At 40.2% G+C, this 14933-nt stretch overlaps 2 protein-coding genes and 1 long non-coding RNA gene across 3 annotated transcripts in view; 1 reads left to right on the forward strand and 2 right to left on the reverse strand.

Annotated features, from left to right (window-relative positions):
* Positions 1-3988: 3988 nt before the first annotated feature.
* LOC135290957 (uncharacterized) lies at positions 3989-7035 on the reverse strand. The gene is made up of 3 exons (XR_010353788.1): positions 6941-7035; positions 6749-6835; positions 3989-4100 (listed from the first exon to the last, which is right to left on the reverse strand). It is a non-coding gene; the product is annotated as an uncharacterized LOC135290957 (long non-coding RNA).
* Positions 7036-9096: 2061 nt separating this feature from the next.
* On the reverse strand, positions 9097-14260 carry LOC135291212 (serine/threonine-protein kinase 35-like). The gene is made up of 3 exons (XM_064405241.1): positions 12739-14260; positions 10103-10265; positions 9097-9171 (listed from the first exon to the last, which is right to left on the reverse strand). Exon 1 carries the CDS (start codon positions 14258-14260, stop codon positions 13670-13672), a length of 591 nt encoding a protein of 196 aa, XP_064261311.1. The 3' UTR covers positions 9097-9171; positions 10103-10265; positions 12739-13669.
* The window catches only part of SH3GL2 (SH3 domain containing GRB2 like 2, endophilin A1), an 87164-nt gene continuing 86366 nt past the window's right edge, over positions 14136-14933 (forward strand). The window contains exon 1 of the mRNA XM_064402845.1: positions 14136-14303. Within this exon, the coding sequence (XP_064258915.1) occupies positions 14259-14303 (45 nt within the window). The 5' untranslated portion in view covers positions 14136-14258. The remainder of the gene's footprint in view (positions 14304-14933) is intronic.

Raw genomic sequence — 14933 nt, forward strand, 5'->3', positions numbered from 1 at the left:
TAATGATGTTCAAACTGCTCCTAACTCAGCCAGCTGTTTTAATTTGAAATCTGAACACAGGACACCGCTGCAGAATTTGTAAATATACAGGGAACAGAAATAAAGGAAAACTATTCTTCATATAATTGTTTAAAAAGGCAAATAGAAATGTTTTCTTTCTCTATTTCCATCTGAAAAGCAAAGATGCTTATCAACTAATGATAGTTCATAGTGGATTCAAAGTTGGCAAAGGATTTTTCTTTTGTGCTCAGTTTTCTCTCTGGAAATTTCATGCAGATTATGATCACTGCACTAATCAAAGAGGAGACTACTTTGGGAACCATCTTATAATTCTGTCTTTCCTTTGGAAATTACTCATTCTTACAGAGATAATATTCTATTTCTTATATTTAAGCAAACATTTTGCAGTATTCAAAATCTCTCACTAATCTTACTCTCATCCAAAATAAGGCAATATATGCATTTCTATTTGAAGCCTCTTCATACACTGACTTTTATATTTAGAATTTAAAAAATAGGTTGTTATCCATATCTGATAGAAGCACATACATTAAAATTTTACTCACAGGATGAGTGAGACCAGACATTACAGTAATCCACTTCTTTTAGATGATAATGTGATAATTAATGCCACTCCTTTATCTCTCCAGGAACCATAAACACAGGCCGTTATTTTTCAGACATTTGTTTGATGACTTGGACATGAATTATTCTAGTTTCCTCTCTACCTACCATCAGAAGGAAAAGTATCATCCCAGGTGCATGTAACTTCTTGCTGCATCCTCATGACTGAAGGGAAAGAAACAGAAAGATCAAATATGGCATACAGATGAAGTAAAATCTAACATATAAATTGGAGAGCAAAACAGCTGGCAAGAAGAATCAAGACAAAAGTGTAACAGTGCACCAAATAGATAGAATATGCAGGGAAAGAATGATTATGAAAGAACAAAGAAAAAAAAGACAGTAAGAAAATAGTTTCGTGAATGAGGGTCAGGAGGAAATACAAAAGGGAAAACAGATGTCATGGTTGTGAATTTGTCAATGAGTACTTTGAAAATGTATGTGAAAGACTGTTACTTGAATGATTAATACAAGTTGGATGATGCACATTTTTATCCTCTTTCTACAGTGGCATAACTGAAACAATCTAAACATGTGATAAAAATAATGTTAAAATAATGTAGTGATTGATCACATAGAATAGGAATTGGAAAGATTTGGATTTGAGTCTTTTTTTAAGTACTCCATGGAATAACAATTGTGCTTTTTCTTTTCCCATAGCCTATGAATAATTTCTGAAAGCACGATGTTGAGATTTTGGAAGTGATCTAAAAGAAGGGTTTGTTAATAGCTGTAAGAACAAAGCTGAAAAATTTTTAGTCTAATATTCTTGGAGCACAGAATCACAATATACAGTTTCAGTACTTAATTGCTCTGTGGCAGTTATTCTATAATGTTTTTTGCTTTCTAAACATGTCTACTAATTGTGATGAAAAGAGAGTTTAATGCACTGATGTTTTTTTACTCTTAATGCTAATCCATTGACCTTAAGCAGCTTGAACTGAAGATATTTATAGTTTGGCACTGTCTGGAGTCTTGGATGTTGAAGGGGAAAGCTTCCTTCAATTGTTTGTTTCTGACTATCAGCTCAGACTCTTGGCATTCCATCAACATCTAGGAGCAGGTGGCCTGTTTTGTCTTGTATTCACTAATGTTGCTGAAGTATTTAAAATTACATTAGTGAGAATGGTGTAATGACAGCACTGTGCTACATGACCTGTGATCCAGGGTCAGTTTCCAATTTTCAAGCACTATGACAGAGGCAAGTGCAGAGCAGTTCCACTTTGAGCAGTTCTGAAGACCCTAGGGGGCCTTGAAGAACAAACAGATGCAAAGGAGCATTTAAGCATTTCTCTTCATAGCAGGCCTAAGGCAAGTCTTCTTATTCTTTTTCATTCTTCTTCTTCAAAAGAAAATAAAGAATTAATTATTAATACTTGGATTACTTGGATGAATTTATTACAGAATCTGCTTTTTTTTTTTTTTTTTGGTTTGTTGGTTGGTTTTGTTTCTTGGGTTTTTACATTTAATTTCATGAAACCAAATGAAATTTTGGGAGATAAAAGTGATTCTAGACACTTTCTATCTCCTCTGCAACAGGTCTGACTTTCTCACTAGTCTTAAACTTCACCTTGCAAATGAAACTTTGCACAAAAATAGAGATTATTAAAATACATCTTACTTTTAACATGGATGTTTAATTTAAGAAGTATAGACCCAGAACTAGTAGGAGAATTCGGGGCAGAATGTCAGTAATACATTATAGTTAATGTGCTGAGCAAGGACTGCACCCCTGAAAGTTTAAAATCATCTTTTAGAAGGTCCTTCAAGTCTGCAGGGAAAGATATTCCCTTATATTGGATCTCCAGACTGGCATACTTCAAAAAAGAAGTCTTCTGCAAAAAGTTATAGACAGTTAAAATGTACCAAGAATCTGCCTGATTTTACCAAAGTTATTCTTTGTTCTAACAACTACCTAAAAAACATTTTCTATGTGCATTTCAACAATATGCTATAGGTACTTAATTAAATACAGTTTTCTTTTTCTGTTTATGTACACGTCTTATGGAAGTTTCATTGGGACTTCAGCAAAGCATGCCTCTTCGTTTAACTGGGAGAGGAGATACCTCCCATGTTGACCAGATCTCTTCTTCATTCTGTTAGTTTACCTTCCTCACTCCCACATATATTTCCTTTAGAAAATATTTTCAAAACAGTTTCCACCAAAAATATTTTTATAAAAATGTCAAATGTTTATACCAGCATATTTTTATTGATTCTGGGATATTGTTTTGGCAGTTTAGCAAAGCCTCAGTGTAAATTGCTGCTACATTTAAAAGACAAATTGACTGATTGCAGTGAATGTGGCATTACTAGCAAAGAGGTTATGTTGCAAACATAACAAACCCACAAATGATCTTTCTTTCAAACCATGAGGAAAAGATATGATTAGAAAGAGATTCTTGCTTCAAAAAGTGTCACAAATTTTTAAATTATTTCAAGATTTTTTCTTCTAGAAGGCAGCCTTCAAGACTTACCCTTCTAAACTTACTATTCAACAACAAATAAAGGTCACTTATAAGTTAAAAAACATCAAACAAGTGATTTTTTTCAACAGTCAGCTGCAGTTTTCTAATGGGAAGTTATGAACCATATCTGAAATAGATGCAAACTAAAAAAAAAAAAAAAAAAAAAGTATTAATGGAAAAGGGGGAGGACATTCCAGACTAGAAGGATTCCTCAAATATTATAAAATACTTAATCTGAGGCAACTAAAATTAAAATGCTTCTGCCTCTATTTCTACAATTAGCTCTTCAGTCTCATTTTCCCCCCCTCCATCATTATGAGGTTTTCAGGTTGTTTTTGTAATGAATGAAATAATGTCTTTACAGAAGTTTTCAGTCTCTCTAGGAAACAATAGCATTGGGAAAATCCTGTGGATTTAACAGGTAAGCAGAGAATTCTGTGTCTTGAACACCTAACATTATCTGCTATGTGAATGTCAATGACTGGTTTAGTTCTACTACCTTCAGTTAGCGAGAAGTGTAAATATCTGTCTGTATCTATCCCATTGCAACACTGTCTTCTGCATATCTTTTGTATTTTTAATAAACAAATTTACTTTCCTCCCTCTACACATGAGTCTTCTCTTATACTCTGCCCCCAACAATATTAGAATTAGCAAAATGCCTAATTTTAAGCATTTAATCACTAAAGAGTCCCCATGTAAGGTGACAATCTACTTACCTTTTAGAGACTATTGACAGAATGGAAGGCAGTTCTGTCATCTGAAAACAGACAGATGAGTCAGCTAACTTCTGATCTAGATGTAGATTTATCTCTTCATTAATTAAATAGAGAGATACAGAGATAGCTTAGATGCATCCTCAGTGAGTTTGTAGATGACACCAAGCTGAATGGTGTAGTTGATACTTTAGAGGGAAGAGATGCCATCTAGGTGCACAGTGACAGGCTTGAGAGGTGAGTCCATGTGAACCTCATGAAGTTCAACAAGGACAAGTGTAAGAAACTGCACCTGTTTTGGGGCAAACCCAAACACAAATTAAGACTGGGAAATAAGTGGATTGAGAGAAGCCTTGCAGAGGACTTGGGGTTCTGATGGACACAAAACTGAGTGTGACCAGTAAGTGAGCACTCACAGCCCAGAAAAACAGTTGTGTCTTGGGCTGTATCCACAGCAGCATGGGCAGCAGGTCCAGGGAGGGGACTCTGCCCCCCTGCTCGGGGGAGACCCCACCTGGAGCAGTCTCTTCATTCAGCTCTGGTGCCTCTGTCATGAAAAGGACATCTGTTGGAGTGAGTACAGAGGAGAGCCACCAAGCTGACCAGAAGACTGGAATGCCTGTCCTGTGAGAAAAGGCTGACAGAGGTGGGGTTGTTCAGCCCAGAGAACAGAAGGCTGCACTTACAGACAGCCTTATAGCAGCTATCCCATTCCTGAAGGAACTGAAAGCTGCTGTAAGGGGGCTTACAAGAGAGCTGGGGGGACTTCTGACCAGGGCATGTAGTGGTAGGACAAGTGGGAGTGGTTGGTGTAGATTAGATGTTAGGAAGAAATTCTTTGCTGTGAGGGTGTGGAGGCACTGGAACAGGTTGCCCAGAGAAGCTGTGGATGCCCATCCCTGGCAGTGTTCAAGGCCAGGCTGGATGGGGATGAACTTGATTTAGGGAAAGGGATTCCTGTCCATGGCAGGGGCTTTGGAAAAAAAATATCTTTAAGGGTCTTTTCAACCCATTCTATGATTCTATATCTCTCCTGTATATATCTAAAGCTGGGTGAGAGGATTATTATTCCTCAATATTTACAATTTATTTTTTTCTTGTTTTCAATGCAATTTGCTTAGGAATCAAGAAAATTCATTTTGTTTCACCTTATGGATTTCCATAGCCTCATATGCTGCAGCAGTTTCTTGTAAATCAGAGTTGTACTAAAAATATAATGTGGATTTATACACGTTTGTGTATAAATTTGTGACATCACACTTGAACACAAAGTAGAGGAAGGCTACTTTTATTGAAAAAACCTGGGAAAATGCTAATGAATTTGCTAAATACTGTCTCTTTGGACTGTACAATGCACCAATGACTACTTCTAAAAGACACCTTTTCCCTAATTTTCTTTTTTTTTTGTGCAAGGCTTGGTGGTTCAAATATTATACACAAGACTACAAAGAAGCAGAGAAATGTGATAACGGTGTGTGGACAAAAATGCATAGTTCTCAAATAACAGGTGGAAATGGTTGTGAATCCCTGCAACAGTTGGATATTAAACCTCCAGTAGAAGCATATCCATGAGAACTAGCTAATTTCTGAATTTTCTCAAAAATAGCACTATCACTCTCTGGGATAAAGGTTGTGGGTCTATATGCTGGAGATAAAACGGGAAACAAAAACCGGAACCTTTTGGCTAGAATCTAGACAGGGAGGAATGAAAAGAGCTAGCCAGTACTTCAAAGAAACCATTGCAGAATCCCAGAGATGATGTAATATTATAAAATATTGTGTAGGCAACACTGATGATCCCTTTAGGCTACTCAGAAAGAGATGGGTTGAGGAGTTTGGAGAGGGCTCAAGATTTATTCTTCTCTCATTGATATTCTGCTCCCACTTCTTGTGGGGCATTTACATTGATTGCATTTTAAATGCTAAAAGGCTGAACACTGGAGCCTTTCTGAAAAGATATTGTGCTGCCTGTTTTTATGATGCTCTGTCTTGCCTACAAGGCAGTGCAAGCTTAGAAGAAACACCAGGAACTTTGCTGGTTTCACCTTGTCTTGGCTTCTGAGGCATTGCCTTCTGCATTGAGTTCCTCATGCAGGTATAGAAAAGGTTATGAGAAAATACAGCTTGATAATCCCACAATATTTTTGTGAGTTACTTTGTCAGGTTTTTGGGAAAAATGCCTGGGAGGCCCTGCAGCAAAGAAGCACAAGCTACAGAGAAGAGACAAGTAATCTTCATTTCTGCAGGGTAAGACTGGTTTTTGGGTTTTTTATAGTCAGTGGAGCAGAGGGACTTGTTTGTTATCTATTTTGTGTTTGTAGGAGCAGAAAAATTAATATCTTTTTCTTCTCTCTCATTTAAGCCTTGAGGTTAGTCTAAACAGTGGTTCCTAATCAATTAAAATAAGGCAATTTCATTAATTGTATGACTTCACTCTAGCCACTGGAGAGGCTTTTGCAGTCAATTCGTCACTTTCTGTACAGCTGTACAAACTCTGCTACAACTCAAGCCCAGTCATACAAATGATGGGCAAGAAAACCTACATGGGAATACTGAAAGCCTCTCTTTTGTAGGGAAGAAGGAATATGAATCATCTTGATAGCTGAGAGAAGTGTACCAGTTACTTAATTAACAGAAAGGAATCTATGAAGTGAAAGCTGTGTGGGTGATGCCAAGCTGTGGCTTGGATGCTCTCCCTGTTTCAGCTTCTCTTACTCAGTGAGGGGATGGAAACACAAGGCTGGGAACCTGGGATATTCTATGCTCATATTAACACTGGTGCTTGTACAGTAGCAAGCCTAGAGCGTGTAGAACAGTCTACTCAGTGAAGGCATGATGGATGCTGAATAATGAAGAATCCTTTCTTTTCAGCTTGAACATCAAGGCTAGAGAACTCAAGGCACATGTGTTTTGAATTGAGGTCCTTGGCTCAGAGCTTACCTGGGATCAGCTACATGGTGCAGTACATAGCATTATTAGACGATAATTATTGCAATATTTTTAGTGAAGGTCTTAATCTTTACATAACTGGCAGAAAGAAAAAAACAAACAACATGAGCTTAGAATGGAGGGAGAGGGATCTGGATGCAACATCCAAAGCAACAGGTCAAAATCAAGATGTTCAAGGATCACCTTATTTCAGCTGAAACATTTGAGTGCACCAATCACTCTTGCATTGTTTCTTTTGTCCATTGTCTGGTCTTTTTGATCCATTCGAAAGTCTCAGAAATTATCTTTCTGCAATTAGGTCAAACCCATGTTAATTTCAAGCTTGTGGAGCCATAGATGCTTTAGTGTTTTAGCATTGTTCTTTCAGTAAGGACCACTGGGAATAAGTTGCAACATCTGTGAACTTTGTTGCTACTCTCTGTCAAGGGTGGCAGAAAATTCTTCTCAGTACACCAAATATACACAGATGGGGTAGCCTCCAAACCCGCGGACAGCAAGATGAATAACTGGACACAAGACTGACAGTTATTGGATATTCAAAAGTACAGAAAGTCCAGTTGGTGCCCAAACCTCACACAGATTTGTGGTAATTGAAACACAAATATCTGGGCAAGAAATTGTTATGACAGAGGTTAATGGTATATCAATGAACCAGAATTCATTGCTTCAGTGACTGCTGCAAATCTGAAAGATCTGTTTGTTATTTAAAGCTCATATTCCAATACAATTAATTGTAAAATTTTGGCTGTTTCATACTGACTGCACTGGTTATTTGAATCTCTGAATATTATTTTCACTGTAATGAAGTCCCTAAAAAAGGGTACATTGGAAGGTTCTGCAGTTTCATCTAGTATTTCTGTAATTCCTTCCCAGCACATCTCCCAACATGACTTGTCTGTAATGTTTTGTCCTTACTAAACAACCTGTGTTTCCATAAAAGAAAATAAATTTGAAAAGTGAGCAGAACCATAAAATTGTTTGGGTTGGAAAGGATCTTAAAGATCTTCTAGCTCCAAATCCCCTGCCATGGACAGGGAAACCTTTTGCTAGACCAAGTTGCTCAGAGCCCAGTCCAACCTGGCCTTGGACACCTGCAATAATGTGGCATCCAAAACTTCTCTGGGAAAGCTGTGCCGGTGTCTCACCACCCTCACAGCAAAGCTTTTCTTTTTAATATCTAATCTAAATCTACTCTCAGTTAGAGGCCATTTCCCTTAGTCCTCTCACTACATGCTCTTGTAAAAAATCTCCATGTTCCTTGTAGGCTCCCTTCATGCACTTGGAAGGCTGCAATTAGGTCATCCCAAATCCTTCTCTTCCCCTGGCTGAACAATGCCAGTTCTCTCAGTCTTCCCTAATACAAGAGATGCTCCATCCCCCTGATCAATTTGGTGGCCCTTTCTGGACTCTCTCCAACAGCTCCATGTCCTTCTTGTGCTGACACCCCAGAGCTGATGCAGCCCTGCAGGTGGGCTCTCAACAGAGCAGAGCAGAGGGGCAGAATCCCCTCCCTGGCCCTGCTGCCCACGCTGCTTTGGATGCAGCCCAGGACACGTGTGGCTGTCTGGACTGGATCATGTCCAGCCTCTCATCCCTCAGCACCCCCAAGCCCTTCTGGGCAGGGCTGCTCTGATCTGTTCATCCCCAGCCTGAATTGACACTGGGGGTTGCCCTGACTGAGGTGCAGCACCTTGCACTTGGTCTTGTTAAATCTCATTAGATTACCTTGGCTCCACTTCTCAAGGTTGTCCAGGTCCCTCTGGATCACATTTCTAGTGCCCTAAGATGTTTTTTTCAGCAAGTCAAAAAGAAGTGGCTCGTCTCTGATTCTCAGGCCTAATAGTCTTAAGAGCCAAAATTTTCTTTAGAAGGTATGCACTGGCTTGTGGTAGCTGATTGTGCATCATAATGAGACAAAGACAGTCGGCTAAAAGTATCTAAAGGTTGAAATACTTAGAAACATCTCCACTGGGATTAAAAATAAAAGTAAATAAAAAAGTAATTTCAATACAACTGAAATTACAGCACAGAATTGAAAAACTGAGTTAGAAGTTTTCAGCATGAATATAATTGTGATAAGTTCTCATTCTGTATGATTTCTATCTGAACATATTGTTATTGTACATCTATATATTCATCTGTAATGAAGCTGTAATTAAGTAAACAAATGAAATATATCACTTTATCCACATTAGATTAAGTCATCTGAAATTTGTCTACCCTTTGTGCAGTGCTTTGTTTATGACAATCTTGCTGATATGGTATTGCAGGGAACTGCTTACCAACACAGAGATCAGAAGGAGCACTCATTAATTTAATGAAGCACAAATGACACTTACCTTTTCATGTGCTCAGTTTCCCTGGAGTTGGGGATGGGGCTGTGCTGGCATCTGTGCAGTTTAGTAGCTCATCATCTGTTGCAAGGAGACAAGGGACAGAACATGAGCAATTTAGCCTAACTGTCCTGCTGATTAAAATTTTTTATTCAGAAATTAAGTTAGCTGATCACCTAAGGCATGCTTCTTGCTCTTCTGTATGCACACAGACACAGGCATGTGTATGCATGCATCTTGTCTACATTAGAAACAACCCGAAGATATCCAAATCTACTTTGAGGACTTCTAGCCTACTAAGACACCAATGCCTAGACAATGCATAATCTATTGCGCAAGGTGCTCCAGCGTCTCTGAAATTGATCCAGGTTATTCTGTGCTGCTAGGTGCCCTAGCTGTAAAGTGGAGCTAAATTTATTGGCCAAAGACTGTGTCTTGTCTACAGGTATTTTTCTGATATTTCTTGGTTGCTATGCTGAAGTGGCTGCTCCTACAAAACATAGCTAAAAAATTCCTATTTAAAGAAATGAAGGTGGCTGAAAATTAATTTTAGATGTGATTCTTAAAGATCTATTTATTATCTAGAATAGGCAGTATTCAGTAAATGAGGTATCTAACTACTTATTTAACTTCTTGCAAAATTGAAATTAAAGGAAATTTGAAGCTTGAAAAGAACCAGTCCATGCTCTCTTCATACCTAATGGAACAATTTACAAAAACGTACTAGCTTACTGCTGGTGGTTAACCACAAAGACAAGATTAATTATTGCATTGCCCTGCATTTTTCAAGTATGTAATTATAATGGACAAGGCATGACATTCAAGCAGGATAGCAGGATTAATAGCACACCTCATATGACATGGACTAGAAGTAAATACGTATCTTTGGGAACAGACAGGACAGAGCTCAGCAATAATCTTATCAAAGGTATCCTGTCAAGAAAAGGCTCTCATCAGTTAAGACAAACAAAAAAGTGCTTGTTACTAAGGTACGATGGAAAACAACACAGACCTTGTTTTCTTTTGATCATAGGGGCAAAAAACCTGTTGAGCTTTAATGAACAGTGTTTGAGGAAGAATATTGTGGGAGTAATGGTATTGTGTCCAGTCAAGCTTTTTGTTCTTTTATAAAGAAGAACTCTTGGACATTGTAGGAAATCTCATCTGTTGATCATCTATTAAGAAAGAAAACAGACATTGTAAATTCATGAGATAGATGACTGGGAAGGATAGATAATCTATGTCATGCTTGAAACACAAAAATTTAGCTATTCAATCTATCTCTATTGTGGTTGGAAGAGTAATAATACTTAACTGACAAGAACAATGCTTCTCTAATTAACCCTTCTTAATTTTATTAGTTTATCTGAAATGAAATTAAAGGGTTCTTCTAATTCAAACAAAAGGATTTGGGTTATTGACATTTTTCTGCCTTGATTCTTTCCTTTTTATGTGTTTCCATCTTCCCTTGCTTGTTACTTATTGCCTATGAATTGTGCACATTTTTATCTTCATAAGCTGACAAAATCCTTCCTAATCAGTGAAGGAATAAATTTTTAAAGAGATAATACAAAAACATATTATTTTGTTTGCTTCTTTTATATCTCACTCTTACATGGCCATCTCACCCTTTTAAAAAGTAAGCATTATTTTAATGTTCATGCAATTATTCATTGCCTGCTCTTTTACACAGCTTGGATTTAGATGTCTTTGCCAGCTGACCTGTAGCAGTGTAGCCCAGATAAGATTTCAAATGAGGGCTCTGATTTTTAATTTCTGGCTTAATTTCTGACTGAGATACACAGTTCCTGATCAGTTGTGGGTGATTGACCAAACCTTCTGTGGAGTCTTTCCTATTCATGAGGATGATTATGTTTTTCTGTCTTACTCAAGTATAGTGAAAATATCAACAAATATTTAATGTACACTTATTGACATAGCACCATACGGAACTTAAAACATACCCAAATTCTTCTCCAGTAAAATATGAATGAATATTTAAATATCTAAGAATATTTAGGGGGCTTTTTTGGTGTAATTATCTGGAAAAAATTGTATACATAATGCTGTCTAGTTTCCTTTTTTTGGTTTTATTATATTTACCTTTGGTTTTCAATGTGATTTTATTATCCAAGTGCTGAACAGAGTGATTTGCTTCCACTGCAGTTTTTGCAAGGACTTAGCATCCATGCCATTTTTTTCTGGAATTAGTTTTTTGGTTTTGCAAACAATTTTTGCTAATGTTTTATTGTACTTTTAGCATTTTATTTTATTTCAGTAGGTAACTTATCAAATGGATTTTATTATCCTTTACATGACTTTGTGCACTTGAAGTATGAATCAAATTCTTGAAGCCCTATTGAAGTCAATATTTCTATTTTTCATTTAGTTAATTATTTCACTAAATGACTGTCACAATGAGAATGCAGTTCTAAATTTGCAGATTCAGCTGTGTGTTATGTAAGAACTATAGTGATTTACAACCTAATGTCATAAGAGTCTGTGAAACTAAAGGACTAGGTTTGCTCCTACAAAAATCTTTGTCTTTCCTACACTTGAATATTTCTTGCAGCTGCAACAGTGGTGATATTCCTAAGTTATTGTTAGAATTTTTCTTTCCATATGAAATAAAAAGAAGTGCTTTGTATATCATACTTATTCATTTTAAAATGGGATTTGGACTTACAGGTATAGATCTCATAATTACATAAAAATATTTTGGAATCAGATGTGATACATTGTAGGGAAACATTTATTGTTTGCTATAGTTTATTAAAACCAGAAGTTGTCTCAGTAAAGCTGATTTCAAAGTATTATTTAGATTCCTCCAGGAGAAGAAATCACAAATGACATGATATACTGAAGACCAGTCACTAAATTAATTTCTCTTTGTCCAAGAAGTGTCACTATTTAATTTACCTAAAGGGGTTTTAAGTCCATTGACACTGATACACATGAACTGTGCTTTAACAAAGATTAATAAAAATATCCACTCCCAGGAATATAGATATTCTAGAAAAGAAAGAAAAAGAAAAGGCAAGAAATGTAGGCAAGAGGAGAAGTAAAAGTGTGAGATTAAGCTGTAAGAATGCACAGACAATAATATAGGTGAGTCAGGGCATTCAACTACCATTTGGGCAATGATTTATAGCCAGGTATCATTTCAATCAACAGGCAGTGGGAGCAGCAGGGTCTCTAATACCCTTGAAAATGAGGGATACCTTGTATCTCCAGCTCATCACCCTGATTTTGGTGGACATTTATATGTCTATTTATGTATTATTAATTTATAAAATTTTCACATAAAATTTGTAGTGGACAGGAATGTACTCTTCTGAAATATCCAACAAAAGTTAGATCCTGAAATGTTACCACTGAAAGCCAGTTATTTAGTAACATACAAATATATTCTTAATTTTGCAAAAATAATTCAAAATTAATACATTTATCATAGGTTTACTTTTTAGTTCTCACTGTGTTTCCAGACTGAAATGCCTTTTCCCAAGCACTAGGTACAATGGGAGTTTTCTATTTAAAGCACAATGGCTGGCACAAGAGACTCCCACTCTCTGCCTAGTATCTCCATATGGTCTTATTTTTCATCCTTTAAAACAGTATTACTACTAGAATGGATGGAAGTGTTTGGACCTGGGTCTAGGTCAGAAAGCAGTGCCTCCTAATTATGCTCAGGACAAGGCTGTTACCATCTCCCACTCTCCAGTAAGAAGAGAGGTATTCTTATTTTGCTATTCTTGACGATGAACAACTTTGACAATGCTTCCAAAGGCGCTCACGGGACTTCCATTTCAGATCCTTTTCTTCACTGCAAGTAACTTCCAAGAACTGCACTGTATCAGTGATCTGGAGGCCTGGCTCTGATTCTGGCTGCCCAGACGTGTGGGGTTGTACCTCGCCCCAGATCTGGTAAGGCTGAGATGGCACGTGTGCCTGAAGACTGCAGCAGTGCAGCTTGCTTAGGTGCAACAAGCCTCAGTGGAGCACCATGGCAAGCCCTCACAGAGTTTATAAACAGCTTTAAGTGCTTCTGAAAATGCTAACTAGCTCGAGTGATGAGTGTTTGTTGTGATGGAATTAAACGCCAATGTAGCATGGCTGCCTTCACACAGCTGAGGAGCTGTGAGTGTGCATCTCCGTTGTGCCAATTTGCAGCACACATATGCAGTGACTGGTTCAGCCTGCAGAGAAGGATCATTGTGTTTAGATCACATTGCTCATGTTGTTTAGTCTTTTGCTGGCAGAGCCTAATAATTGCTAATTACTGTTCTGCTAGTATTTGTAACACTGAACTGCTAAAGTACATGACATTTATCTGGGTTCTAGCTTTTACTCTCCAGCCAACAGCCACACCAGAAGGCTGGAACAGGCAAAATTTAGAAGTGCTTTTCTATGCATCACTGATAATCTGACTGAAGAAGAAAATAGCACTTGTTGAGAGAATCCCAATTAGCTGGGGTTTGACTACCAACTGTGCTTCAGCGAAGCACGATCAGGCCCAAATAAGCTGGCGTGGCCAGAAACGTTTTTCTCAGAAAACTGGCCAACATTGACATTCCCTCTGCTACTGCTTTCCTCTCGTGCCCCCATTACTGCTCCGCCAATTTCTTTTCGGATTCATTTCCGCGGATGATGTCCCGCGGGGACGAGTATCCCGATCCCTGCCGGGAAGGCTGCTGAGGCGAGACCGAGGTCCGCGCAGCGCGGGGAGGACGGAGATCCACGCCCGCCACCGGGACCGACGCGGCGGGGGCCGGGTGCCCACGCCGGGGTTGTCCGCGCCGGACGAGCGCTCGGTCCGCGCGTGTGCGAGCGCTGCCCGCCACCGGCGGGGGCGGCGGGGCTGCGGCGGCCCGGGAGCCCCGCGGCGGCCGCTGCCGGCGCACCTGCGGGCGGGGGCGGGCGGGGGCGGCGCGTCCCGCCCTGACGTCACGGCGCTCCCGCACCGCCGCCGCCGTCTGACAGCCTCGGCCGGCGCGGGTGCGTGCGGGCAGGCAGGCAGAGCGCGCCGGCTCGGCTCGGCTCGGCTCGGCTCGGCTCGGCTCGGCTCGGCTCGGCTCGGCTCGGCTCGGCTCGGCTCGGCTCGGCTCGGCTCCGCTCCGTTCCGCTCCGCTCCGTTCCGCTCCGCACGGCTGCTGCGCGCTGCCCTCGCCATGTCGGTGGCCGGGCTGAAGAAGCAGTTCCACAAAGCCACGCAGGTACCGAGCGCTCTCCCCGCGCGTGGAGCGCGCTCGGCTGCGGCCGGCGTGTGCGCGGGCATGCCGGGGTGTGCGCGGGTCTCCGTTCGAGTGGGTTTGCGCGGATGCTCTGCCCGGTCGTGCGTGATGAGTGAGCGTGGCAGGGGCCGCGTGTGTGGCCGGGTGTATGGATGTGCGCGAATGTGCGCGGAGGGTGGTGGGTCTACAGGGTGTCCATCTGCGGAGGGCCGCGGCTTGCCGGGCCGCCGCTCCTCCCCGCGCTCGGCTCCGGCCGCGATGCGGCAGCGGGCAGCGGCTCCCGGGCTGCGGGAGTAGCTCCTGGGCTGCCCTGACCTCCGCGCTGGGACCCGCGGGGCTGCTGCTGCAGCAAATACCCGCCGTGGGCTCGGAGCTTCCCTGCCGAAGTCTGTGCGCCGTGTTTCCATAGGCGTTGTTTGTTTTAGCCTGACTTTGGGAAAACAGCAGTAAACATGACCTTTTTGTTTCGTGGGTCTAGACCGCAGCTGAAATCCGAGTAATGATGTTTGGTTCTGTTGCTTTAGGCATGGTGTGATACTGCAGGAAGGTCAGGGTGAGTGTTTCACCAGTAGTTGAGTTGTTTCATAATACAAAATCTGTGTGTTACAGTCT

This window comes from Passer domesticus, chromosome Z, assembly GCF_036417665.1.
Source record: "Passer domesticus isolate bPasDom1 chromosome Z, bPasDom1.hap1, whole genome shotgun sequence".
NCBI lineage: Eukaryota > Metazoa > Chordata > Aves > Passeriformes > Passeridae > Passer > Passer domesticus.